The sequence below is a fragment of the Paroedura picta genome, chromosome 4 (genome assembly GCF_049243985.1).
Source record: "Paroedura picta isolate Pp20150507F chromosome 4, Ppicta_v3.0, whole genome shotgun sequence".
In the NCBI taxonomy this organism is placed as follows: Eukaryota; Metazoa; Chordata; class Lepidosauria; order Squamata; family Gekkonidae; genus Paroedura; species Paroedura picta.
Window position 1 is genome coordinate 133,779,559 of NC_135372.1, and position 22,078 is coordinate 133,801,636.

At 46.1% G+C, this 22,078-nt stretch overlaps 1 protein-coding gene across 1 annotated transcript in view; it reads right to left on the reverse strand.

Annotated features, from left to right (window-relative positions):
* The window catches only part of LOC143836689 (piezo-type mechanosensitive ion channel component 2-like), a 74,589-nt gene that overhangs the window by 21,024 nt on the left and 31,487 nt on the right, over positions 1-22,078 (reverse strand). The window contains exons 17-30 of the mRNA XM_077336233.1: positions 21,761-21,965; positions 20,792-20,893; positions 19,876-20,041; positions 18,343-18,586; positions 17,340-17,436; positions 15,801-15,963; positions 14,663-14,752; positions 13,068-13,174; positions 11,353-11,421; positions 9,737-9,849; positions 8,439-8,610; positions 7,592-7,618; positions 5,863-6,029; positions 3,778-3,944 (exon numbers count right to left, since the gene is read on the reverse strand). Of these exons, the coding sequence (XP_077192348.1) occupies positions 3,778-3,944; positions 5,863-6,029; positions 7,592-7,618; positions 8,439-8,610; positions 9,737-9,849; positions 11,353-11,421; positions 13,068-13,174; positions 14,663-14,752; positions 15,801-15,963; positions 17,340-17,436; positions 18,343-18,586; positions 19,876-20,041; positions 20,792-20,893; positions 21,761-21,965 (1,889 nt within the window). The remainder of the gene's footprint in view (positions 1-3,777; positions 3,945-5,862; positions 6,030-7,591; positions 7,619-8,438; positions 8,611-9,736; positions 9,850-11,352; positions 11,422-13,067; positions 13,175-14,662; positions 14,753-15,800; positions 15,964-17,339; positions 17,437-18,342; positions 18,587-19,875; positions 20,042-20,791; positions 20,894-21,760; positions 21,966-22,078) is intronic.

The following is a 22,078-nucleotide window of genomic DNA, read 5'->3' on the forward strand; positions in this document are numbered from 1 at the left end:
TAAAAACAATCCCTGTAAGCCCACCAAGCCACCAGCACACTGATGATGAGATGGTTTCGAAAGGCAGTTGTACACCTTGAAGACAACCAGTCTATATCTGAGAACTATCACCCCTCAATACGGAATAACAGAGAGGTGGAAATTTTTTCCTCGATGTGGCGGAACAGGCCTGCTACAGCCTGCGGGCCCTGTTCCACCCTGCCCTCCAAAGTTTTCCCACACCTGGAGAGTGTTTTCTTTCTCTCAAGTAAGCACTACTATCACCTGACCTTTGTAAGGTCAGGACTCCCAGCTTCCCTTCCAAGTTCTGAGGCCTTGTCTCTGTGTCTCCTGAAGCCCAACACCAGGTCACCATGGGGACCGTTAATTGCCTTGTGTACCCCTGAGGTACACAATAGTCAATTGCCAACTGGCTGCCTTCCCCTTGACGTTCCTTTTGAAATAGTGTATCCAAGACAATGGAAGTCTATGTGGTACAGAGAATTACTGCCAGCATCAGAAGTTACGATAGAGCAAGGAATTAAAAAGAAATGGGTAAAACGCAATTCCTCTGTCCCTTTCTCCATATATGCCCTACCGGATGTTAAAATACAGGACAGGCTTCTTAGCTTACGATATTATAGATCTCTACAGAGTTCCCATTACCTGGCAACTTCCTCCAGCCATTTCAGCCAGGACATGGTTAATGGAAATAATAAAAAAAAAACAATTGAGGCAACAAGAAATAAATTATAATTTTAAATAGTATGGACACAATCAGGCGGCTCTCTGTAACCGAAGTGGACAAGTTACTGGGTTCAGTGAGGGCGACCACTTGCCCCTTGGATCCCTGTCCGTCCTGGTTGCTCAAATCGGGCGACCAGCGGATAGGAGGCCCCTTGAGGGAGATTGTCAACCTCTCCTTAACATCTGGAGAGTTTCCCAAGGGGCTTAAGGAAGCAGTGGTACGCCCCTTACTGAAAAAGCCATCATTGGACCCGCGGAACCCCGCCAGTTACCGCCCAGTTTCGCATTTGGCGTTTCTGGGTAAGGTGATAGAGCGGGCCGCAGCAGACCAACTCCTAGGTTTCTTGGATGAAACTTCGGCCCTCGACCCATACCAGTCTGGCTTCCGCCCTGGCCATGGGGTGGAGACCGTGCTGGTCGCCCTCATGGATGATATCCGGCGCCAGCTGGATCGGGGCGGCTCCGCCATTCTCGTGCTTCTAGACCTGTCGGCCGCATTTGATGTGGTCGACCACGAGTTATTGGTACACCGCCTCGCCGGAGCTGGAATAAGGGGGACTGCGCTTCAATGGCTGGTCTCCTTCCTCCAGAACCGGACGCAGAGGATTGCGATGGGGGAGAGTTTGTCGAGCCCTTGTGAGCTCCCTTGTGGGGTTCCGCAGGGGGCGATACTCTCTCCCACACTTTTTAACATCTATATGCGCCCTCTAGCCCAGCTGGTCCGGGGCTATGGGCTGGGTTGCCACCAATATGCGGATGACACCCAGCTCTACTTCCTAATGGACGGCCAGCCGGACTCCACCCCGGATACATTTGCCAGCTGTTTGGAAGCGGTAGCTGGATGGCTCAGGCAGAGTCGCCTGAAACTCAACCCCTCCAAGACGGAGGTCCTGTGGCTGGGCAGAAGAGGGCAGGACCAGGAAGCGCGCCTCCCATGCCTGAACGGGGTGCAATTAACACCTGCACCAGTTGCCAGGAATTTGGGAGTGACATTTGATGCCTCCCTCTCTATGGAGGCTCAGGTCACCAATGTAGCTCGGACAGCATTTTTCCATCTTCGCCAAGCCCGGCTACTAGCGCCCTACCTGTCCTCGGAACACCTGGCCACAGTGATCCATGCAACGGTCACTTCCAGATTAGACTTCTGTAACTCGCTCTACGCGGGCCTTCCCTTGTCTTTGACTCGGAAGTTACAGCTGGTCCAAAATGCGGCTGCCAGGATCCTCACTAGAACACCTTTGAGGGCCCACATTCAGCCGGTGCTTCGTCATCTGCACTGGTTGCCAGTCTGTTTCCGAATCAGATTCAAGGTATTGGTATTGACCTTTAAGGCTATACGCGGTCTGGGTCCCATCTACCTGCGGGACCGCTTGGTTGCTTATGCCCCCCGCAGGGCACTCCGCTCTGCGGGTATGAATTTACTGGTTGTCCCGGGCCCACGGGATGTGCGCCTGGCCTCGACCCGGGCCAGGGCCTTTTCAGTCCTGGCCCCAACCTGGTGGAACGAGCTCCCAGAAGAGCTAAGGGCCCTGCAGGATCTACCAGCTTTCCGCAGGGCCTGTAAGACGGAGCTCTTCCGCCAGGCATATGGTTGAGGCCAGGGCAGCTCTCCCACTAACCCATCAGAGGATCCCCTCCAATATTGAGATCTCTAACACCGAGATCATGGTCAGATCTATTGTATTGGTGCCACCCTCTTCTGAACATTATTCTCTCCACCAGGCTGAACTAAGATCAGAATTGTGACCACCGCCGCTATATGTTATGTGATATGTTATATGTAACTTTTAATTGGGGTTTTTATGGGGATTTTATTGTGTTTTAACTATTTATGTTGTAAACCGCCCTGAGACCTATTGGGAGAAGGGCGGTCTAGAAATTAAATAATAATAATAATAATAAATAATCTTGTCTCTTATATGGGAAGTTACGACAGTTCTTTAAGCAATGTTTCCCCCCAAAATATGAGCCTCTTGTGGCGCAGAGTTGTAAGGCAGCCATCTGAAAGCTTTGCCCACGAGGCTGGGAATTCAATCCCAGCAGCCGGCTCAAGGTTGACTCAGCCTTCCATCCTTCCGAGGTCGGTGAAATGAGTACCCAGCTTGCTGGGGGGTAAACGGTAATGACTGGGGAAGGCACTGGCAAACCACCCCGTATTGAGTCTGCCATGAAAACGCTAGAGGGCGTCACCCCAAGGGTCAGACATGACTCAGTGTTTGCACAGGGGATACCTTTACCTTTACCTATACCCCCCCAAAAAAAACATATCAATATTTAGTCAAAAATCCTATCAAGTGACTTCAGGGTAAAGCTGATTTCAACCTGAGTCTTGGTCAGGTTGAGATTGGCTTTATCCAGAAGTTGCATGATACGATTTTTGACTAAATATTGGGGGGAGGGGGTCTTAAAGAGCTGTCTTAGACAGATTTTGATTATTGGCTTAATATTATGGAAGCCATTTTCTATGTGAAGAGCTACCTCAGCCAATAATTTTTTCCTTTGCTTTTTTTCCTTTCCTTCCCCCCCCCCCCTTTTTGCCTTTGTACTTTAAACAAATTTGACATTAAAATGAGAATACTTACATCTCTGGACTGCAGTCGCCACCACATGCAACGAGCCTCAGATAACAAGGATTTGTATGGCCGGAGCCCCTCCTCTTCCCACCCCCTTCAGGCCCATCATTGGCAATTTGGGGGGGGGGGGTAGGTTGACATGACTATATCATATCACCTGATATTTTTTTCTTAATTTTAAAGAATATATTAAAATTCATTAACTCCTACCCAATTGGCAAAGTCACAGGGTTTCATGACACCTTGGTTGAGAAAGCCTGGCAGAGAACATACTAACTTTGATGGACCGTTGGTCCAATCCAGTATAAGGCAGTTCCAGGGGTTTATATGTGAACTTTGATGGCTGTGAAAAACTACCTACACAGATGCAAACATGCAACACTAGCATCTCTCCAAGTCAGAAAAGCCACTGTTGTCTTCTCATTGGGCCAGGTAATACTACATCAAGAGCAGGGGAAGGCAGGTGTTTAATACTCACTCCAGGTACACGGGTGATATTTGACTCTCCTCCCCAAGCGTGCCTTCAGGTAGCTTGACTTGGCTCTTAACCGCTGATAATGTTTGAGTTTTACTTTCTTCGTAATCTGGCTGACTTTTCTCAGGGTTGTAATAACCAAGAACATCATCTGCTGAGGTCTTCTTTCCCTTAAAGAAAATCCAGTGAATTTAGGATGAGGGAAAGCTGTATTTAAGAAACACATTACACTGTACTCTTTGGGGCAAAACCCTGGTTGAGAAAGCCTGTTCCAAGATCTGATGAGATTAAAGCTGATTCTGCACTTACTTTGTTTTTTTCCATTGTGGATCCTGCTGAATTCAGATCAATTTAAACTCAGGTCTTCCTCTAACCCCCCCCCCCCCTCCAACTGAAACAGAAAGTATTCTGCACTTGATTGGGGAAGCTCAGAACGGGGAGGGGTGCCAATTGCAGCAGGAGTCTCTTTCTTTTCTTGAACGGGGGGGGGGGAGGATTGGAGAGAGCAAAGGAGAGGAAAATAACAAGAGGCAAATCTCTGTTGAGAGAAGTTAGGGCTTCTGGAGCACAGTCGATTTAAGGGAAGAAGGGAACCAGGAAGTCTTTGAACTGATGCCCTGCTCAATTAGGGAAGACTGCTCCAAGGTATAGAGAAGTGAGTTAATTCGGAAAAAGCAAAAATCTGCACATTTACTCATGGCGATTTTTGAAATATCGAGGCTTATACCCCCTCCAGGATATCGCAGGGGGAAGGCAGGCTCACAACAAGTCAATCATGCATGTTGCAGAGGGAAAATTTAAAGCACCCAAAATCAAAATGGAAATCGAATTCAGTGTAGATTGCAGGGAGTGGGTAAAAAGCCCTGTGCAGACTCTACACCCAGGCTAGCCTGGACCATACAGGTAAGGGCTACAAGGAAGGCTGTTAGAACCAAAAGGAACACTTCCACAAATCACAATGAAAGCTATCATGAACTAGTAGAAAGAAGAGAAGGCATTCACTCCTATACATGACTACGGTCTTGTACTTGGTAGTAGCTTTTTTTTAAAAAAAAGTGAAGAACCTTGAAAGTCTGAATTTCATACTGAATTTTGTGTTTGCACCAAATCAAGGAATGCAAAGCTGACCAGATTTTGGAGGGCCCCAGGCAAAGTGGCTTTCATTAGGCCTTCCTTTTTCAGAGATGCATACACAGTACTTGTCTCCCAGAAAAGGAAGCAGAAGGTGACCCCTTCACAACACTTTCAGTTCTCATTTGTATTGACAGGGCTTTGAAAAAGCATAAAGGAGCTTCATTCCACTCCTGTTCCCTAGCTACCCTCCTAGCACGGAACAGGGGAGAACTTAGAGGCCAAGGAAATGTTGCTTAACCAGCTGAAATAATCTTCCATTTTCCATGGACGAGTTGTCTAGGGGAATGCGTAGGGGAATGTGCTCCTTTATATTTTGTAGGCCAGAGTTGGCAATGGACCTTCCTTGGACTCTGAGGTCCCTGAAGGTGCATGACCTTGCTCATCTCTGGTATTGGTAAATGGACCTGCTGTCAATCATCATTTATCCACACAGTTTACAAAGAGAGGATAAATTCAAGAACTGGAGGATAATCTCTAAAGGAGATTTAGAGTTTCTGGCTTTGAAGATTTCAGTTGCTTCAGAGGACAGCCCAGCAGTGTGAGAAAGCTCATAAACTACATGTAGAACAGTACTGGCTAGATATTTGATGTTGTTAGGTGTGAAGTCATATCCGACCCATCGCGACCCCATGGACAATGATCCTCCAGGCTTTCCTGTCCTCTACCATTCCCCGGAGATATTAGGGAAAACATTTTCACAGGCAGAATAGTTCAGCCATGGAATTGGCTGCCTAAGGAGGTGATGAGTTCGCCCTCACTGGTGGTCTTCAAGTAACTTACATATCATACATGCTTGAGGATGATCCTGCATTGAGCAGGTGGTCAACCTGTTTGACCCCTTTCAACTCTATGATTCTAAACTACTTTAGGGGAAGCTTCCGAAAACCAGAATCTACATCACTTCCCCTTTGCTCTTTTAAACAGGAAAGAGTGGACAAAGTCGAGAGATCATACCATGCTCAGCTGTCCCCATAGCAGCCACTTTTCAATTCTCATCACATTTGCAATGTCCAGGGTGTCTTTGCACAGGGTGTTCAGCGCTTCCGTGATGTCGTCCAGGAACACTTGGCTAAAGATCCAAATAAACTTAATAATGTTGACTCCTCTCTGCATGATATTTTCTGTTTATTTAAAAAAGAAAATACTTTTAAATAAATAAGAATAGTTAAGATCTGACCAAGAACTCTGACAATTCCAACAGGCTGGTGATCCCTGGCTCAAGAGAGTTTTGTTTCACCTTGACCGGGGCCAGGGCCTTTTCAGGCCCAGCCACTACCTGGTGAAATGAGCATCCGGAAGAGCTGAGGGCCCTGTCTCAGTTCTGAGAGCCTGAGCTCTTCTGCCAGGCATTTGGTTAGGGCCAATAACATCACATGGGTAAATTTCTGGATAAAGCACCTCCCGTAATCCAAAATTTGGATTTGTGCTTTACAAAAGCGACTTGACAGCACTATGAATACTAACCAGCAACTGGTCTGATTGTTTTAATTGATTTTAATAGTTTAATTATTATGTTTTAAATTGTCGTTCTGTTTTTAGGAATCATTGTATGTTTTTATAAGTCAATTCAAACTTTATTGCACTAGACCATAGGCCTTATAATGGTTTTGTAATTAAACATGTTGGAAACCGCCTGGAGCTGGCTATGCCAAGAGGGAATAAATAAGCAAATAAACAACCAAGACATGGAGAAAGGTGTCTTATTTATGAGCTCCTCACCCCTTGTGGAGGCCTGGAGGCCAGGAAGCCTCTATCTGTGCAATTTCTCTCCTTCCTCACCACCCTTCCCAGGGAATGGATTGCTATTTTGACAGCATGCAAGACATAACTGGATCACCTCTAAGGCATCTTGTTAAAAGTGACTTTATCTTGTGAAGGATTCCAGGCAGCTTCCATTATTTTAAAAATAGTAAGTCTAACATCAATCCAACCACACCTGACTCATCCGCTTCATTAGCTAGAACCTCCAGATGTTTTGCATCGGATTCCACTTTTTCATTGGCTGTGGCACAGAAAGATGTAAAACAGAATTTTTAAGTGGCTAGATCATTCAGAAATGGAGCAATTCAACCCTATGAATCTAGTCCTTTCCACTCCCGGACACTGCAGGGAGTTCTGAATTTTGTCACTCAGAATGCACTGAGAAAAGTGCAAAAAGAAGGAAACAAAATGTTTAAAGATTTCTAGCTTTCTATGGTGGGTTCCACACTGACCATATAATCTTCAATTGCCATTATATCTTTACTGTTTTCTCACAGACAATCCTGAGAGTGCTACGAACATTATTTCTGAGTTCAAGAAAATAAAATCATTATTTTTCTGTCGTTTTAACAACAGTTTTGCTATGTGAGAATTGAAGCTCAACAGGCCTTAAGCATAACTAGTATATTGTCTCAGAACAGGCATTTCAGCCGCTCCCCAGAATTATAGGGGTTGAGCGGTCCAAATAACATCATCTAAATAGCACATTACCCTCCTGACGTACATAACTCATTTGTAGCATTTTTAAAAAACTTAACATGCAAATGCAGTTCAGATTCTCCCATTTGTGCAATCAATATGTGTTTGAGGCAACCCATTAGTTCTAATAATTCCTTTCTCTTTTTTCTCCTTGCTACTTGGTCCTTTACTTCCTGTTGGGGCTTGCCATTTCTGGCCTAGTACTCACTAAAATGTTTATCACCTCTTTGGGGGAGGGTTAGCTGCTGACCTTAGTTGGGAGATTGCTGGAGGTTTTGGGGCAGGGTGGAGCTTGGGAAAGGTGATGTTTGAGGACAGGGGGGGACCTCAGCAAGGTAAGTAGGGATGCCAGTTTCCAGGTAAGACCTGGGAATTCCCTGGAATTATAGCTCATTTCCAGACTAAAGGATGTAATTCCCACAAAGAAAATGACTGCTCTGAAAGGTGAAATCCATACTATTATGATCCACTGAGGACCCTCCCACCACAAATCCCACCCACTCCCAGCTCCACCCCCAAAATCTCCAGGTATTTCCCAACTTCAAGGTCCCACAATATACGAGTAGTGACTTGGCTAGTGACAAAAATAATACAACTTAAGCCCTCTTACGTGTCTTAAGTCTTTTCAGAGTACTTAACCACCCTCTACCCATGAGAGCTGATGATCAAGCATGGATTTTGGAGAGCAAATACATGGTGTGGAAAAGGTCCTGGAGATTTGGGAGGTGAAAATTGGGAAATGTGGGTTTGGGGAGGAGTGGGACCTCAGCAGGCTATAATGCCCCACAGTACCCTTCTGAAGCAGCTACCTTCTCTAGGGGGATTGACCTTGGTCATCTGGAGATCAGTTATAATAGCAGGAGATTTCCAGGTGCCGCCTGTAGAGTAGCAAGCCTAGAAATGTAACATCTTTTTAAACACTATGTAGAACCCGCATTTCAATTCTGCTAACAGCCAAATGCAGAAAAGGAGCAACTGAGTAGTTCAAAAACTTCACAATGTGGAACCATCCTGTGTAAGGGAAGAATTCCAACCTATAACACCTCTGCAGTAGTACAGCCGAGGAACACCTTGGCCAGCTGCTTTTCCACTTATTTCAGATGTCTGCCTACCACTTCCCCTACCCGCTGCTGGATGCCGCTGCTTCTCCTCCTCTTCTTTCTTCTGTTGGTCCCTGATTTCATCTTGTTTCCTCATCCTTATTGCTGATTTTGAACTCGTCATCCAGGCTTCATACGCGAGCTGCATGGAAGGAAAGGTCTAATTCTGGGTACTGAACAACATTTTTTCAGGAGGGTGCATCAGATTTTTGAAATGTTCAGTGTTTGGATTCAGCTTTTACAGGGGACAGCCTAGGGCTTCTTGGGGGTGCCAGACATTCTAACAGTGTTTGCAGAGACACAGGAAAATGAAACCCAGGAAGGCCAATGGGATCCAATCAGCATAGCTGTGCTTAAGGTGTTTTGTTTGGCAAATATCACATCTACAAATGTACAGTAGGTTAGTGTTATAGTATTTTGTGGCATGGCCTGGGGTATCACTGGATATTGTGAAAATTGCCCACCTTCCAGGAGAGTCAAAACAACAGAGCTAGGCATGTGTAAGGAGAAGAAAATTCGGACCGCTTTCAATTTGTTCCGAATCACCTGTAGTGCGGTTTTGAATCAGCTGATTTGGTTTGCATGAGGTCGAATAAATTTGTCAGCTTTTAAACCAATGGAAGCATTCAAGTCTATGAGGATTTTCCCGTTTCCATCTTTCCTGGGCTCTGGTGGTGGGGAGGTTTGAGGTAGAGGCGCCAAACTTGCAGCCTAGCTGCAGGAGCCTCTCCTCAAAAGAACTGACATGTTGCAAAAAGATTATACCCCTTGATTCAATCCTTTTGCAACGTAACAGTTCTTTTGAAGAGAGGCCTCTGCAGCTAGACTGCAAGTTTAGCACCCCTGCCTCAAACCCCCATCTCCCCAGAGTGCCGGAAAGACATAAAGGGGAGCCTTTCCCCCTTTCTCTTCTCCTTTCAAGTTTAAATGGCCAGTTGCTTGAATCACTGAATCACGCCAAATTGAGATTGGGCAATCTGAGCAAGTTTGATTCAGTCGTTTAAACTTACTGGGAAATGGCGATTCGGACTGGATTCGGCTGATTCGTTCCCAAAACAAGGCTGATTCAGGCACTTTTCAGCTGGAACGAATCAGACATGCTTTTTGCTGTTTATGCCAATTTAGGCTTTTGCAACCCTCACTTTGCCCCCTTTCTTCAGGGAGGGACTGTGGCTCACTGATTGTTTGCATGCAGAAGATCCAGTCCTGGCAGAACTACCTACATAAAAATGAGGGATGTAAATAAACAAACCAAACAAAAGCTTTACCTGGAATGCTGTCTTCCTCTTAGGAGCTTCCACCTCACTGTCTTCAGTGCTTCCTTGTTCTTCTTCTTCTTCACTGTCGGACTCAAAGAGGTAGTAGCTCCCGCCACGAATCACTGGGAAGCAGACATGGTTGAGAAGTTGAAAGTTTTGGAGAAACTCTGTGCCACATACAGAAGGTCCTACTGCCTTCATTCACCAAGAAGAACAACCACCTTGATGTTTCTTACTAAACAATTATGCACCAGAGCTCCTGTGGCATGCCATCCCCTACTACATGCCATGGGCCCAAGTAAAAAGTGAACCAAAGTACCAGGGGCCATCAAACCCAACTCTTGTTTTCCTGTCCCCCCCCCCCCCCACTTCTCCTCATATGGGTCTCAGCACATGCACACACTGCAGTCTGTTACCAGGAAGTGGAGAGTGTCCTTCACAATGCTATTTGTTATTTTGCATGTTATTAGTTTTAGTAAGTAGTTTTAGCTGCCTTTCGGCCACTAGATGCAGAAATGTAGATTTTGCTTGTTCTGACTGTCCTTTGAAGATAAAAGCCTTTCTGCCATGGGAATAGCAAATGGTGGGGGAGTGATGCATTGAGGAGGAAAGGGGGTTGTCTATATGTATCCTAAGAGTGGTCAAGCCGGTCGTTCTTAGCAATAGACTTTCTACCATGGAGTTTCCAGATATACCCTCTTAGACACAATAAAGGCTCTGAATTCTATTTTATAAGGAATGCCTCAGTTGTCTCCTACAAGAGAGATTCCTTGGTTTGTAACGTTCTGCTCCATGAAGAAGTTGTGTTAAACACATGGGGAAGTGATCTGAGAATGAACAAGACAAGATAGTCACAGGAATAGGGGGCAGCTAATTGAGACAGAGTTTCAAAGCAACTTGCAAACACTTTTCCATTCTCTACAACAGACAGCCTGTAAGGTGAGTGGGACTGAGAGAGCGCTAAGAGAACTGCTCTATGGGAATAGTCTTAAGAGAACTGTGAGTTCTCCAGAACTCTGTTCTCCAGATTAGAGTCCACCTCTCTTAACCACTACACCACAGGCTCTTTAATCCTTCTCTGGAAGCTGATTTTGAGTTAGCTTTTTCCTTGTGCATTACCTTTCTGTTGCTTTTCTTTGTCCCGCCCACTCCTAACTAAGTCCAACCCACTTTTAATGACTGGATTATCTTAGTCAAATCACTCCTGTTCTCATCCCATCCTGGACATTGGTGGTTTAATTTCTTTTTCAAAATTCCACTAAAATACTGATATATCACTATTGTCCTGGATTTTCTGAATGTACAGCTTTCATTTTTTAAAGTCTCTTTTCCCCTGCGGAGATATAAGGAAAAAGGCATATATCCAACAAGGGAAGAAGATGGAGACTTCCTTTTTAAAATGGAAGCTGAGAATTCAGAGAACCTGCCCAGGGTTGCTTGATCTCATTAGATTTCAGAAATATAATAGAGTTGGCCCTGGTCAGTATTTGGATGGGAAACCACCAAGGAATACCAGATCCAGACAATGGCAAACCATCTCTGGATTTCTCTTGCCTTGAAAACCCACCTGGTTCACCACAAGTCGACTGCGATTTGACAGTGGAGGGAAATGGCAGTAAACTTACTTGAAGTGTGGGTCAGCCATGGCTGCCACCAGGTCTTTTTCTCAGCAGTCTCTTTCTTGCTAGCGTCCTCTGCAAAAGTGTTCAGAAAGGCCTCAGTCAAAAAAAGGACCTTAAGGAATAGGCGATACAAGCATGCTATGCAAACCCACTTGTGACTCATGAAGAGAAGAGACAACGACCCTCAAAAGATTCTAAATCTGTAGTCTTCAAGCTGCTTCCTTCTGGGTCAGTTTGGTGTAGTAGTTAGGTGTGTGGACTTCTAATCTGGCATGTCAGGTTCGATTCTGCGCTCTCCCACATGCAACCAGCTGGGTGACCTTGGGCTCGCCACGGCACTGATAAAACTGTTCTGACCGGGCAGTGATATCAGGGCTCTCTCAGCCTCACCCACCCCACAGGGTGTCTGTTGTGGGGAGAGGAATGGGAAGGCGACTGTAAGCCGCTTTGAGCCTCCTTCAGGTAGGGAAAAGCGGCATATAAGAACCAACTCTTCTTCTTCCTGAGTCTCCCCTACTTAGGGTGGCTTGCCCTATGTCGGCTGTACCTCCAGGGCTGGTTCTGCACTTAATTTGTTTTTTCGTCCATCCTCTTGAATTCAGATCAATTTGATCCTGGGTCTTCCTCCTTCCTACCCCCCCCCCCCCCGAATTGAAACAGGAAGTGTTCTGCATTTGACTGGGGAAGCTCAGAGGGGGGGAGGGGAGTGGTGGCCATGAAACTACTTGATTATTTTTCTTTTCCTGAATGAGTGGAGGTGGGGTCGGGTGAAGTCCAGTCAGCATTAAAGAGTGCTTTATTAGCCGAAGATGTTTGCTTCTTTCTTCACATGAGTGGGGGTGCCAGCAACAACCTGGCGGAGAACACGGCAAATCTCTGCTGAGAGAAGTGTGGGCTTCAGGAGTGCAGTCACTTTAAAACAAGGCAAAAATAAGTGTTGGGAGGGAAGTCTTGCAACCGGGAACCAGGAAGTCTTTGAACTGACACCCAGCCAATCAGGGAAGACTGCTTCTCTACGTCAGCATTGCAGGAAGTTAATCTGGCAAAATGCATATCTACACTTATACTGGGAGCTTTCAAAAGCGGGTTTCTCAAATATAGCAACTTACATCTGCTCCTGAATATTACAGGGGAAAGGTAAGGTCTTCACAGCTCAATCATGACTGTTGCAGAGGGAAAATTTAAAGCATCCAAAATCAAAATGGAAATCAAATACAGTGCAGGGGGATGACAAAAGCAAAGTGCAGAATCGACACAGGTCTTTTCCATTATGGTTCCTACTCCATGGAATGGATGAGGAGAGCCTGTTCACTGGAGATCTTTAGAGGAGGTGCTTGTTATGGGGTAGGAAGAACAAGCATCTCTTGGAGGGAGGGAGTTTAATCTGACTTTCAAGACGAAAGGCAGGATACAAATAATTTAATTAATTAAATAAGCAAATAAAGGTAAACACATGTTGACAAAAATGGCTGTCCAGTAATGCATTCCACATGTGTAGGTTTTCATACCGTGAAATATGTAAACCAAGATCACATTAGATATGAACTTCAAGATATTCATATGGAATGTCTGTTAGCAGTCCTGGAGCATTGCTAGTCAATTAAACTGCAATGCATAGGCCATCATAAAATAGCAGGAACAGCAAGAATAATAATAGTACAAGTAATAATAGTAATGATTGTGATGAAGCCAACAACAACAATAATGCAATGTTTTACCTGGACCTGGTTCTTTTTCAAACTTCTGTACAGTTTCCAGTTCTGAGCTGCATACTGTTTTCTTCAATCTATTATGCTTTTTCTGCATTGCTTTGATCAGTTCCATCCTAAAGAACAAACGAGCAAAGGTAGTCTTGCTTTAAAGTTGTTTACAACTTTTTTTTGCCAATGGTCGTTTGGATCCACAGAAGTGTTTATTCCAGAGGAAGGATTTCCATCTCTAGAAATCCTCCATTAATTCTTAGCTGATGTTTACAAGTCGTAGACTAAAATTCCTGCCCTGGAATGTTGAGCCCCAATGAGGGTAATGGGTTGACATCCCTGGTTGCAGAGGCTTTTGTTACTATCACTCTCCAAAAGTAAGAGCAGATGACTTTCTGAAAAGAGTTCTTAGGTGTCTATTCCCTTGAGACTTTTCTTAAGGACACACCTTTCCCTCTTATTCATGCTTAATTGTTTCTCTGCTCTAAAGCTCCTCTATTGACCATTTCTGCACTGGAGAGTTTGTACCTGGTAACAGACTGGAGTTTGAGCCAGGGCAGTTTGCCCCACCTCTTCCTGCTCCCGCATGGGGGGAGCACTTGGCCTAGTGTATCTCATCCACCCTGGATTTGTGCCCCTGCATGGGAACCAAGGCAGCAAGTTCCCAGTGTGGAAACGGTCGATCCTGTCCCCAAAAGGTTCCAATGCATTTATTCGCCAGCACATATTAGAACCCCCCTGGAATGAAAAATTCCTGCGGCATGTAGGATTTGGATGCATTTATGACATTTTTATCCCTTCCTCTAAGCAACTCCTTGTGGCGTGCAGGTTTCTCCCTCTCCTCCATTTTGCTGACAAAACAACCCTGTGAGGATGTCGGGAATGGCCCGACTTGCAGACAAAGATCCTCTCCCCACAGGCAGAGTAGCAGTCTCTCGGGAACAGGGGGCAGCGGCCACAGACCCATACGCGGGAGAGACGAAGGAGGAAAGTGAAAAGAAAGGAAACGAAGAACGCCGACAGACTGGTTGCGCCCGGCTCAAAGTGAGGGCAGAACAGATAATGCAGAACAGGTGGGAGGTTCTTGAGGGCTCAGGAGGTGGGGACGAGGAGAGGAAGGATATTTAAATGGGGCAGTCGGCGTCTGTGAGGAGGCGGGGTTCAGCATAGTGAGGAAACTATTCTGAACCCGGGAGTCGTGAATGCAAGTAATTCAACAGGACTCCGTTCTGAGACGCTGCCTATCCTGAGAACTATCTTTCCTGGCCTGGTCTTCAGCTCCCGACATCGTGGCGGAGAAGGAACAAGAAACCCTGGACCCTGACAGAGGTAAGAAGTCCGGCTGAGAAAAGGCTTGTCCCAAAGTCGTCCAGTCAAGCAGGCATTTGAACCTGTGTCCCTAGGCCAACACTTAAAACACTGAACAGCACTGCCTATTTACAGTGTATTGTTCTGGGCATTTCGGGCTACCGTGCCCATTTTTTGCTTGTACTCACAAAGTAAGAGGATGGCGCGGGCTGACCTGAATTAGAGGGACTGTGTTGAGGGCAAGTTGTTCTAGAAGAAGCAGCTGAAATTTCTTTCAGTTCTGCGAATAAAACGGGGAAACCTACTGTCTCTTCATGGCTTGCATCGATTTCTCGTCATCTCCCATCTTCTGTGCCACCATTTTCTTCATCTTTGCTTCCAACAGCTCGGCTCCTCTACAGGTGCAAGAAAGATGGGAGACTTCTTTAACATTAGAAGAACCACCAGAAGAACAGATGGACCATGTATGGTCCATGGAGTCCAGCATCCTGTGTCAAGCAAAAGGTCTTCTGAATAGCCCACAGACTGGACATGGAGGCATGAACCAACCTCTCCTGTTCCAACCATCTGCTACTCAGAACTTAACTATACTGCCTCTGGCCATGGACATTCCATTTTCCTGACATGTTTAATAGCTACCAGTAGACTTCCCCCTCCTGAATTAAGGTAATCATGGTTACTACTCTCAGCTAATTGCAATCACCACATATGATGTGAGGAAAGTGTTTGCCCACAGGCTCCAGAGGGAACCTATGACACATGAGCTTGAGCTTAACAAGGCCTCAGTTTACTGAAAGAACTCGGCCCAACAAACTCTTACAGAATTATGGGGGAAAGTAGCCTGATGCTGCCTCTCTCAGGCTGCCAGAACAAGCTGTCACAAATTTCCTAGAATGTAGCTTCCTGGACAATAGGACAGAGTTTTCTGCTTTAGGATTCCCTTGACCCATCACTGGTGGTAGAAAGGACTATCAAGGGCTATCAAATCACAATGGACCTATGGAGCCCACAAAGGGTATTCAAGGCAAGAGGCCTTTAGAGGTGGTTGACCATTGCCTGTCTGTGCATAGCAACCCTGGACTTCCCTGGTGGTCTCCCATACAAAAAAAACATCACTGTAAAAACAGACTGATGCTTTATCATAGAATCATAAAGTTGGAAGGGACTTCATGGGTCATCTAGTTCAGCTGTCCCCAACCCCAGGTTCGAGGACTGGGACTGGTCCATGGATCAGTCGGTACTGGGCCGCAGCTGCTGCCTTGGGGGCTGTCCTGCCACTCTGCTGCCAGCTCACCTTTGGTGCTCTCCAGCGGCCGCCATGGCTGCCAGCTGCCACCAACCTGCCCCTTTAGCTGTGGAAGGCACTGTGTGACCCTCTTTTCACCTGCTCCCTCAGTCATTAAAAGCCATCTTGTTTAGACTTTGAAGATCCTAAGCACACACCTGGAGGCCAAAGCCTTGGCAGCCTTGAGATCGACTACAACATAGAGGTAGTAGTAGCTGGTAAAAACCCTGCGCTGGATCAGAAGAAAAGTAAAGCAGATCGCATCCCAGAGGATTCCTGCTTCTTTCTCAGGAAGGTCACATGTCTCGTTCTCAGGCGGATCTGTGCAGAAGTGAGCAGACAAACAAGCACGCTCATGTGCATGCTCTTTCCAGATATCTAAGACACGTCCAACCAGCATTCTTACTGCCATACATCTGTCACTATATAATGTCCACCATCAGGCCATGAACGAATCTTTGATTGTCCAGAGGTGACACGAAACAGGAAAAGGAATATACATGAATTGGAGTTTCGGATCCAATTGCCACTGCCTGGTGGAAAGAGCTAACTAATGGCAGCTCCATAGGGTTGTCAAGGCAAGAGGTGAACAGAGCTTAGGTGTGTACTGCACACACACACACACACACACACACACACATACAGAGATGAATTGGTAACCCGCTCAAAAGAAGCTCAAGATCTAGTGACAGAAACTTGCTCAGCATCCCTGGTTCCAAAGAGGTTAAACTGGACTCGACAGGGTCAGGGCTGGGGCCCTGGCCCCAGCTTGGTCCAACAATGTGATCAGAGCCCTGTAGGTCTGGCTTAAACAGTTCTAAAGGGCCTATAAGACAGAACTGTTCTGTTAGGCCTAAGGTGGAGGCTAAGAAAGAATCATAGAATCATAGAGTTGGAAGGGGCCATACAGGCCATCTAGTCCAACCCCCTGCTCAACGCAGGATCAGCCCTAAGCATCCTAAAGCATCCAAGAAAAGTGTGTATCCAACCTTTGCTTGAAGACTTCCAGTGAGGGGGAGCTCACCACCTCCTTAGGCAGCCTATTCCACTGCTGAACTACTCTGATTGTAAACAACTTTTTCCTGATATCTAGCCTATATCGTTGTACTTGAAGTTTAAACCCATTACTGCGCGTCCTCTCCTCTGCAGCCAACAGAAACAGCATCCTGCCCTCCTCCAAGTGACAACCTTTCAAATACTTAGAGGGCTATCATGTCCCCTCTCAACCTCCTTTTCTCCAGGATGAACATTCCCAAGTCCCTCAACCTATCTTCATAGGGCTTGGTCCCTTGGCCCCAGATCATCTTCGTCGCTCTCCTCTGTACCCTTTCAATTTTATCGATGTCCTTCTTGAAGTGAGGCCTCCAGAACTGCACACAGAACATCAACACTCGAGCCTCCCAACCTAAAGCGACTAAAACTCTACCACCATCTATTAATGGAAGTATTTTATGTGCCCATCTCTCTCTAAAGAGGAGGTGGTCCTTCTGGAATTGTGGGATTTAATGTTACAGTCATAATTCCATGTATTTATATACCATTTATAACGTTAGATTTATAAACTAATGCGAGCCCTGAGCCCCTTGGGGAAGGGCTGTATATTAATTAATGGATAAATAAATAATTCTGCGCTCTGTGTTTTGAGAGAAAATTGTATCACAGAATCCTGTCCTTCAAAAACGCTACTTCTGACTTACCTATATCATAGCCTGGTATGGTGCAGAACATACCAATGGTATGGATTAACCAACAGTTGTTTCTCTGCAATTTGCTAAGGTAAGCACATGATCCAATCTGCGGGTAGAGAAGGTGGGAGGAGAAGAATAGTTCAGCTCTTTTCAGTTATTGCCTTTTAGTCACTCTTACCTAACACTGCAAGCAGTCGTGGAGTGGCACTCCCCCTTCAACCTGCATGGTTTAAGACAGGGGTAGTCAAACTGCGGCCCTCCAGTGAATGCTGGCAGGGGCTCATGGGAATTGTAGTCCATGGACATCTGGAGGGCCGCAGTTTGACTACCCCTGGTTTAAGATGTCTACAAGACCTTCAGCTCAAGGACTATGTTGGGTATGAATTTGTATTGTTCAAAACCTGTAAGCAGGGAGGAAAGTAGATGCAAGAGCAGAGCACCTGTAATCTATGCAACCAGTATTATGTTCAGTCATTGGTATATCCAATTCTAAATTGCTCAGGTATTTGGCTGGAAAATACCACAGAGATCTGATGCCAAGCAAATACAAGTATGTGGGGCTAGAATGGTCAGTCTAGTTGAGGGATGGCCAAACTGTAGCTCTTCAGATGTCAATGAACTACAATTAACATGGGCTCATGGTAATTGTAGACTATGGACATCAGGAAAACCCCAGTTTGGCCACCCCTGGTCCAATCTTGTTGAACCTGTGGGCCCATTTGGAATGTTGAGAACTTTGAGTGGGTGCCACCAAAAATGGTTGACATGATGGTCAATCACAAAATATTGGGGAATCTACATACTTTTCCATGTTCCTCAACCATTTCTTTCTGCCACAAGCTATGGGCAGTTTGCTGCAGGAAACAGATGCTATTTAGGGAAAAGCTCTTTGATCAGCTGCTCAGGTTTATGCACCACCTTGGCCACAGCTTATTCCAAACCTTACACTTATGGTCAAGGGTCATTTTTCCAACCTTGGTAAGCTTGACAAACAAGGGAGTCCAATACATACGGCAAAGAGATTTTTTGTCACTATAACCAAAGCCGTATAGGCGATCAGATAATCCCACAGTCGGAGTATGTGTTTGACTGGCTTCAGCAGAAGGTTTCTTCCAAATAGCATGAAGTAGAAACATGAAGCAAGGTAGCCCACACAGAAGATGTTGACCCGTGCGGTCCCCGTCATGAAAATCAGACACAAGATAAACCAGAAGAGGTATCTGAACACAATAACTTTTGCTAAATCCAAGTAGGACCTGTGTGGAGAGGAACAATGGGACAATTGCTGGAAGAGCAAAAAATATACTTGTATTTCACAACTAGTGAACTTGCTCAGATCTGTGAGTCCTGAAACAGAATGGCTAAAAATCTTCCGACAAGGATTTTCGCCTCTTATATAGAAGACATCCACATCCACATGGAGACATGGACTCCTTCCTCCCCACTCTGCCGTCGTGGCTTCCACGGCTTCCATGGGTGCCAGCTCCACAGCTTGGCTGACCTGCTTCAACACTGTGGCTACCCCAACCGCCCCAGCCTCCGCAGGCACCAGCTCCACAGATGGCCAGCCTTCTCAACCGCCCTGGTGGTCCTGACTCAGTGGGTGGTGCCCCGCGGCTGGACCAACCTCTTCGGCTTCTGCCACCACCACTGGCTGCTTCCATGACGGCTGCCATTCAACATCTTCTGCGCGCTTGGTGGGTGGGACTTATGGGCTACTTATGGACTGCTTATGCACCAGAAGATGCGTTCCACATAAAAAATATGTTTCAGCTGTTTCTGTTTATTAGGGATGGTTTCCCGTTTTACAGAGCTTACCCGTGGTGTAGGGGTTAGAGCAAGGGTAGTCAACCTGTGGTCCTCCGTATGTTCGCGGACTACAATTCCCATGAGCCCATGGGAATTGTAGTCCATGGTCATTTGAAGGACCACAGGTTGACTACCCCTGGGTTAGAGTGTTGGGCTAATACTTGGGAGAACCAAGCTCAAATCTTTACTCAGTCATGAAGCTCAGTGGATGACCCTGGGGCCAGTCACTTCCTTTTGGGGAGTTTTCCGAAGATAAAATGGTGGAAGGGAGAACTATGTAAGCTGCCCTGAACTTCTTAGAAATGGGTCCCCAATGTGGTGTCCATGGACTAGAGTGCCAAAAAAAACACCATTATTTGTGCCTACCAAATGTTTTAAAACATTGAGTGGAGTTAGTTGGGGTTTCACCTCAGCAATGCTTCTGATTGGCCATTGGAAATTTGATTGCTATACAGATTTCTTAAAACTGCTTTGGCAGCAGCTGTCACCACAGCACAAGAATCTTGACTGTGACTGAAATTAAGCCTTCCTTGCTTCACAGGGTGTCTGTTGTGGGGAAAGGAAGGAAAGGCGATTGTAAGCCGCTTTGAGACTCCTTCAAGCAGTGAAAAGCAGGATATAAAAACCAGCTTCTTCAACTGAGCAAGCATATCTATCATGGTGGATCTCAAGAACCACCCCCTGGCCCACCAACCCAGTCTAATTTATGGCAAGAGTCCTCTCCCCAGCTTCTTACCTGCAGCGTACAAAGTTTGGCACCGGGCTGTATTCACTGAGCCCACCTGGGTCTAGGCCTCTGCTGATTTCTAAATTATCTCCGGCTAGCATCCTAACAATGGGTTTGTTCTCATCCTCAAACACCTGCCATTGGAAGGAGGCCACGAGAAGAAGCAGGAAGTCACCTGCCATGAGAGAGCAGACAGGAAAAGAGAGCTCACCTAACCATTGGCCACATGATCATTCCCGTTTGGGGAATCATGGGGTACTGCAGCAGGATGGGCATTGTCTCGCCCGGTATGAACATCTGCCTCAGCTCAGACCCTCCTGGCTGTCTTCTCTCTCAAGTTTATTGGATCTCAATCTCTATTCTTGGCTGTGGCTCCAGTCCCATGGAATGGTCTTCTCAAAAAGGTCTGGTGAGGGGTGCCCAGGTACCCACCTTGGCCTATTTCTGGAGTTTGTGATAGCGTTGCGTGTCTGGTCAAAATCTTTTGAAGGTTAGCTCCTGAGATCTGGCCTAGCCTGGGCTTAGCTTTATTTTTTTAAATGCTCCCTTTTTACACAGTGTAAAGCTGCCAACATGCTGTCTGAAGCTCTGACCATGAGGCTGGGAGTTCAATCCCAGCAGCCGGCTCAAGGTTGACTCAGCCTTCCATCCTTCTGAGGTCGGTAAAATGTGTACCCAGGGGGTAAAACAGTAATGACTGGGGAAGGGAATGACAAACCACCCTGTATTGAGTCTGCCAAGAAAACGCTACAGGGCATCACCCCAAGGGTCAGACATGACTCGGCGCTTGCATAGGGGATATCTTTACCTTTACAGGATAATAGTGACATGGGGAATATTTCCCTTACACAGCTATTTCTTCTTCTAAAAGTAAGAAGCCGCTACTTAAGTCGAGCAGGTGTCACACGGTAAAGACTACACTTACTCAGAAGAAAAGTAGCGTCAGGTTTCTTGGCAAAGTCAGGCAGGTACAGCCATTTAATCAGATTTGAATGCAGCAGCCAACGAGACGTTCTCCAGGGATAATCTGCCAGCAAAGAGATCATTTGCATTACATGAAGGAAGAACTTTCCAAGCTCCCAGTGAGATCCTAAGCAGAACTGCACCCGTCTAAGACTAGTGAATTCAATTGACTAGAAAGATGTAACTCTGTTTAGGATTGCTCCATCACAGTGCTTTTCTGCATAGGGCTTCCCCCCCCCCCCCCCGTCAGTTCTGGATCCATAGTGCTTCAGTTTATCTCTTGATTTCCACATGTATTGTTGTGCCTTTAGTTGTAACTTCATCCCTCCCCCCAGTTTTTTGAGCCCACTTTTACCCTGATCTTTCCCCTTGTGTATAATGTTTCTATCCGTTTTCTTTGTGTTGCCCACTCCCATATATCTCCTGTTGGAATATGCAAGATCTGCAGAATGTATATTGGAGACGAATACAAAGGGTGACCTGCAGGGGGCACTGGAGGAAATGCATATTTAGCATAGATAAGATAAAAACTTCCTGGTGATTTTTAAATTGTTTCCTCTAGTGCCCTGATTGGCTTAACAGGAGACATATCCTAACTGCTTGCCTCCAGAACAAATGCTGAACAGAAGAATGAATGCAGGCAACAGCTAACAGTTAGGTCTTTCTCCCTTTCTATACATAGTTGCATCTCTTCCTGAATAACATTATAATAGGTAACAATCATAACAGAACATAACATGAACAACAACACTGACATGTCCCTGGGAAGATCAAATTGTTCAGTCTGGGGTGGGGGACCAGCAGGTGCTTTGAGTTGGTCAGCCTCAAGTGAATGCCTGGTGGAGGAGCTATCTTTTGCAGGCCCTGTGGAATTGTGGGAGTTCGGGCAGACCATGCTACAACTACCCAGAATGCAAAGCATTACGTTTACCTTGGCATAAAGCGGGTGGGAGGCCAATGCAAAGCAGATACTGAAAGGCCAAGATGCTGGCAAGGAAGCAGCAATATCTGGACCAGACCTCGGCCATTGCTTTCCTCCGACGGCGGTTCAACAGGTAAAGAAGCCAACCTCCGTGGAGCAGGGCGTAAAGGTCCATGCGTTTCCCAATCACATTAATGGCAGCCACAAAGCATGTCTGAAAGAGCAGAAGATGTCACTGAATCAGCCTTGAAGTTGCTTCACCCTCCATTGTTTTAACTGAGTCATCTAGATTCTGGCTGCATCGACGAGACAAGGATTCTTTGTTTG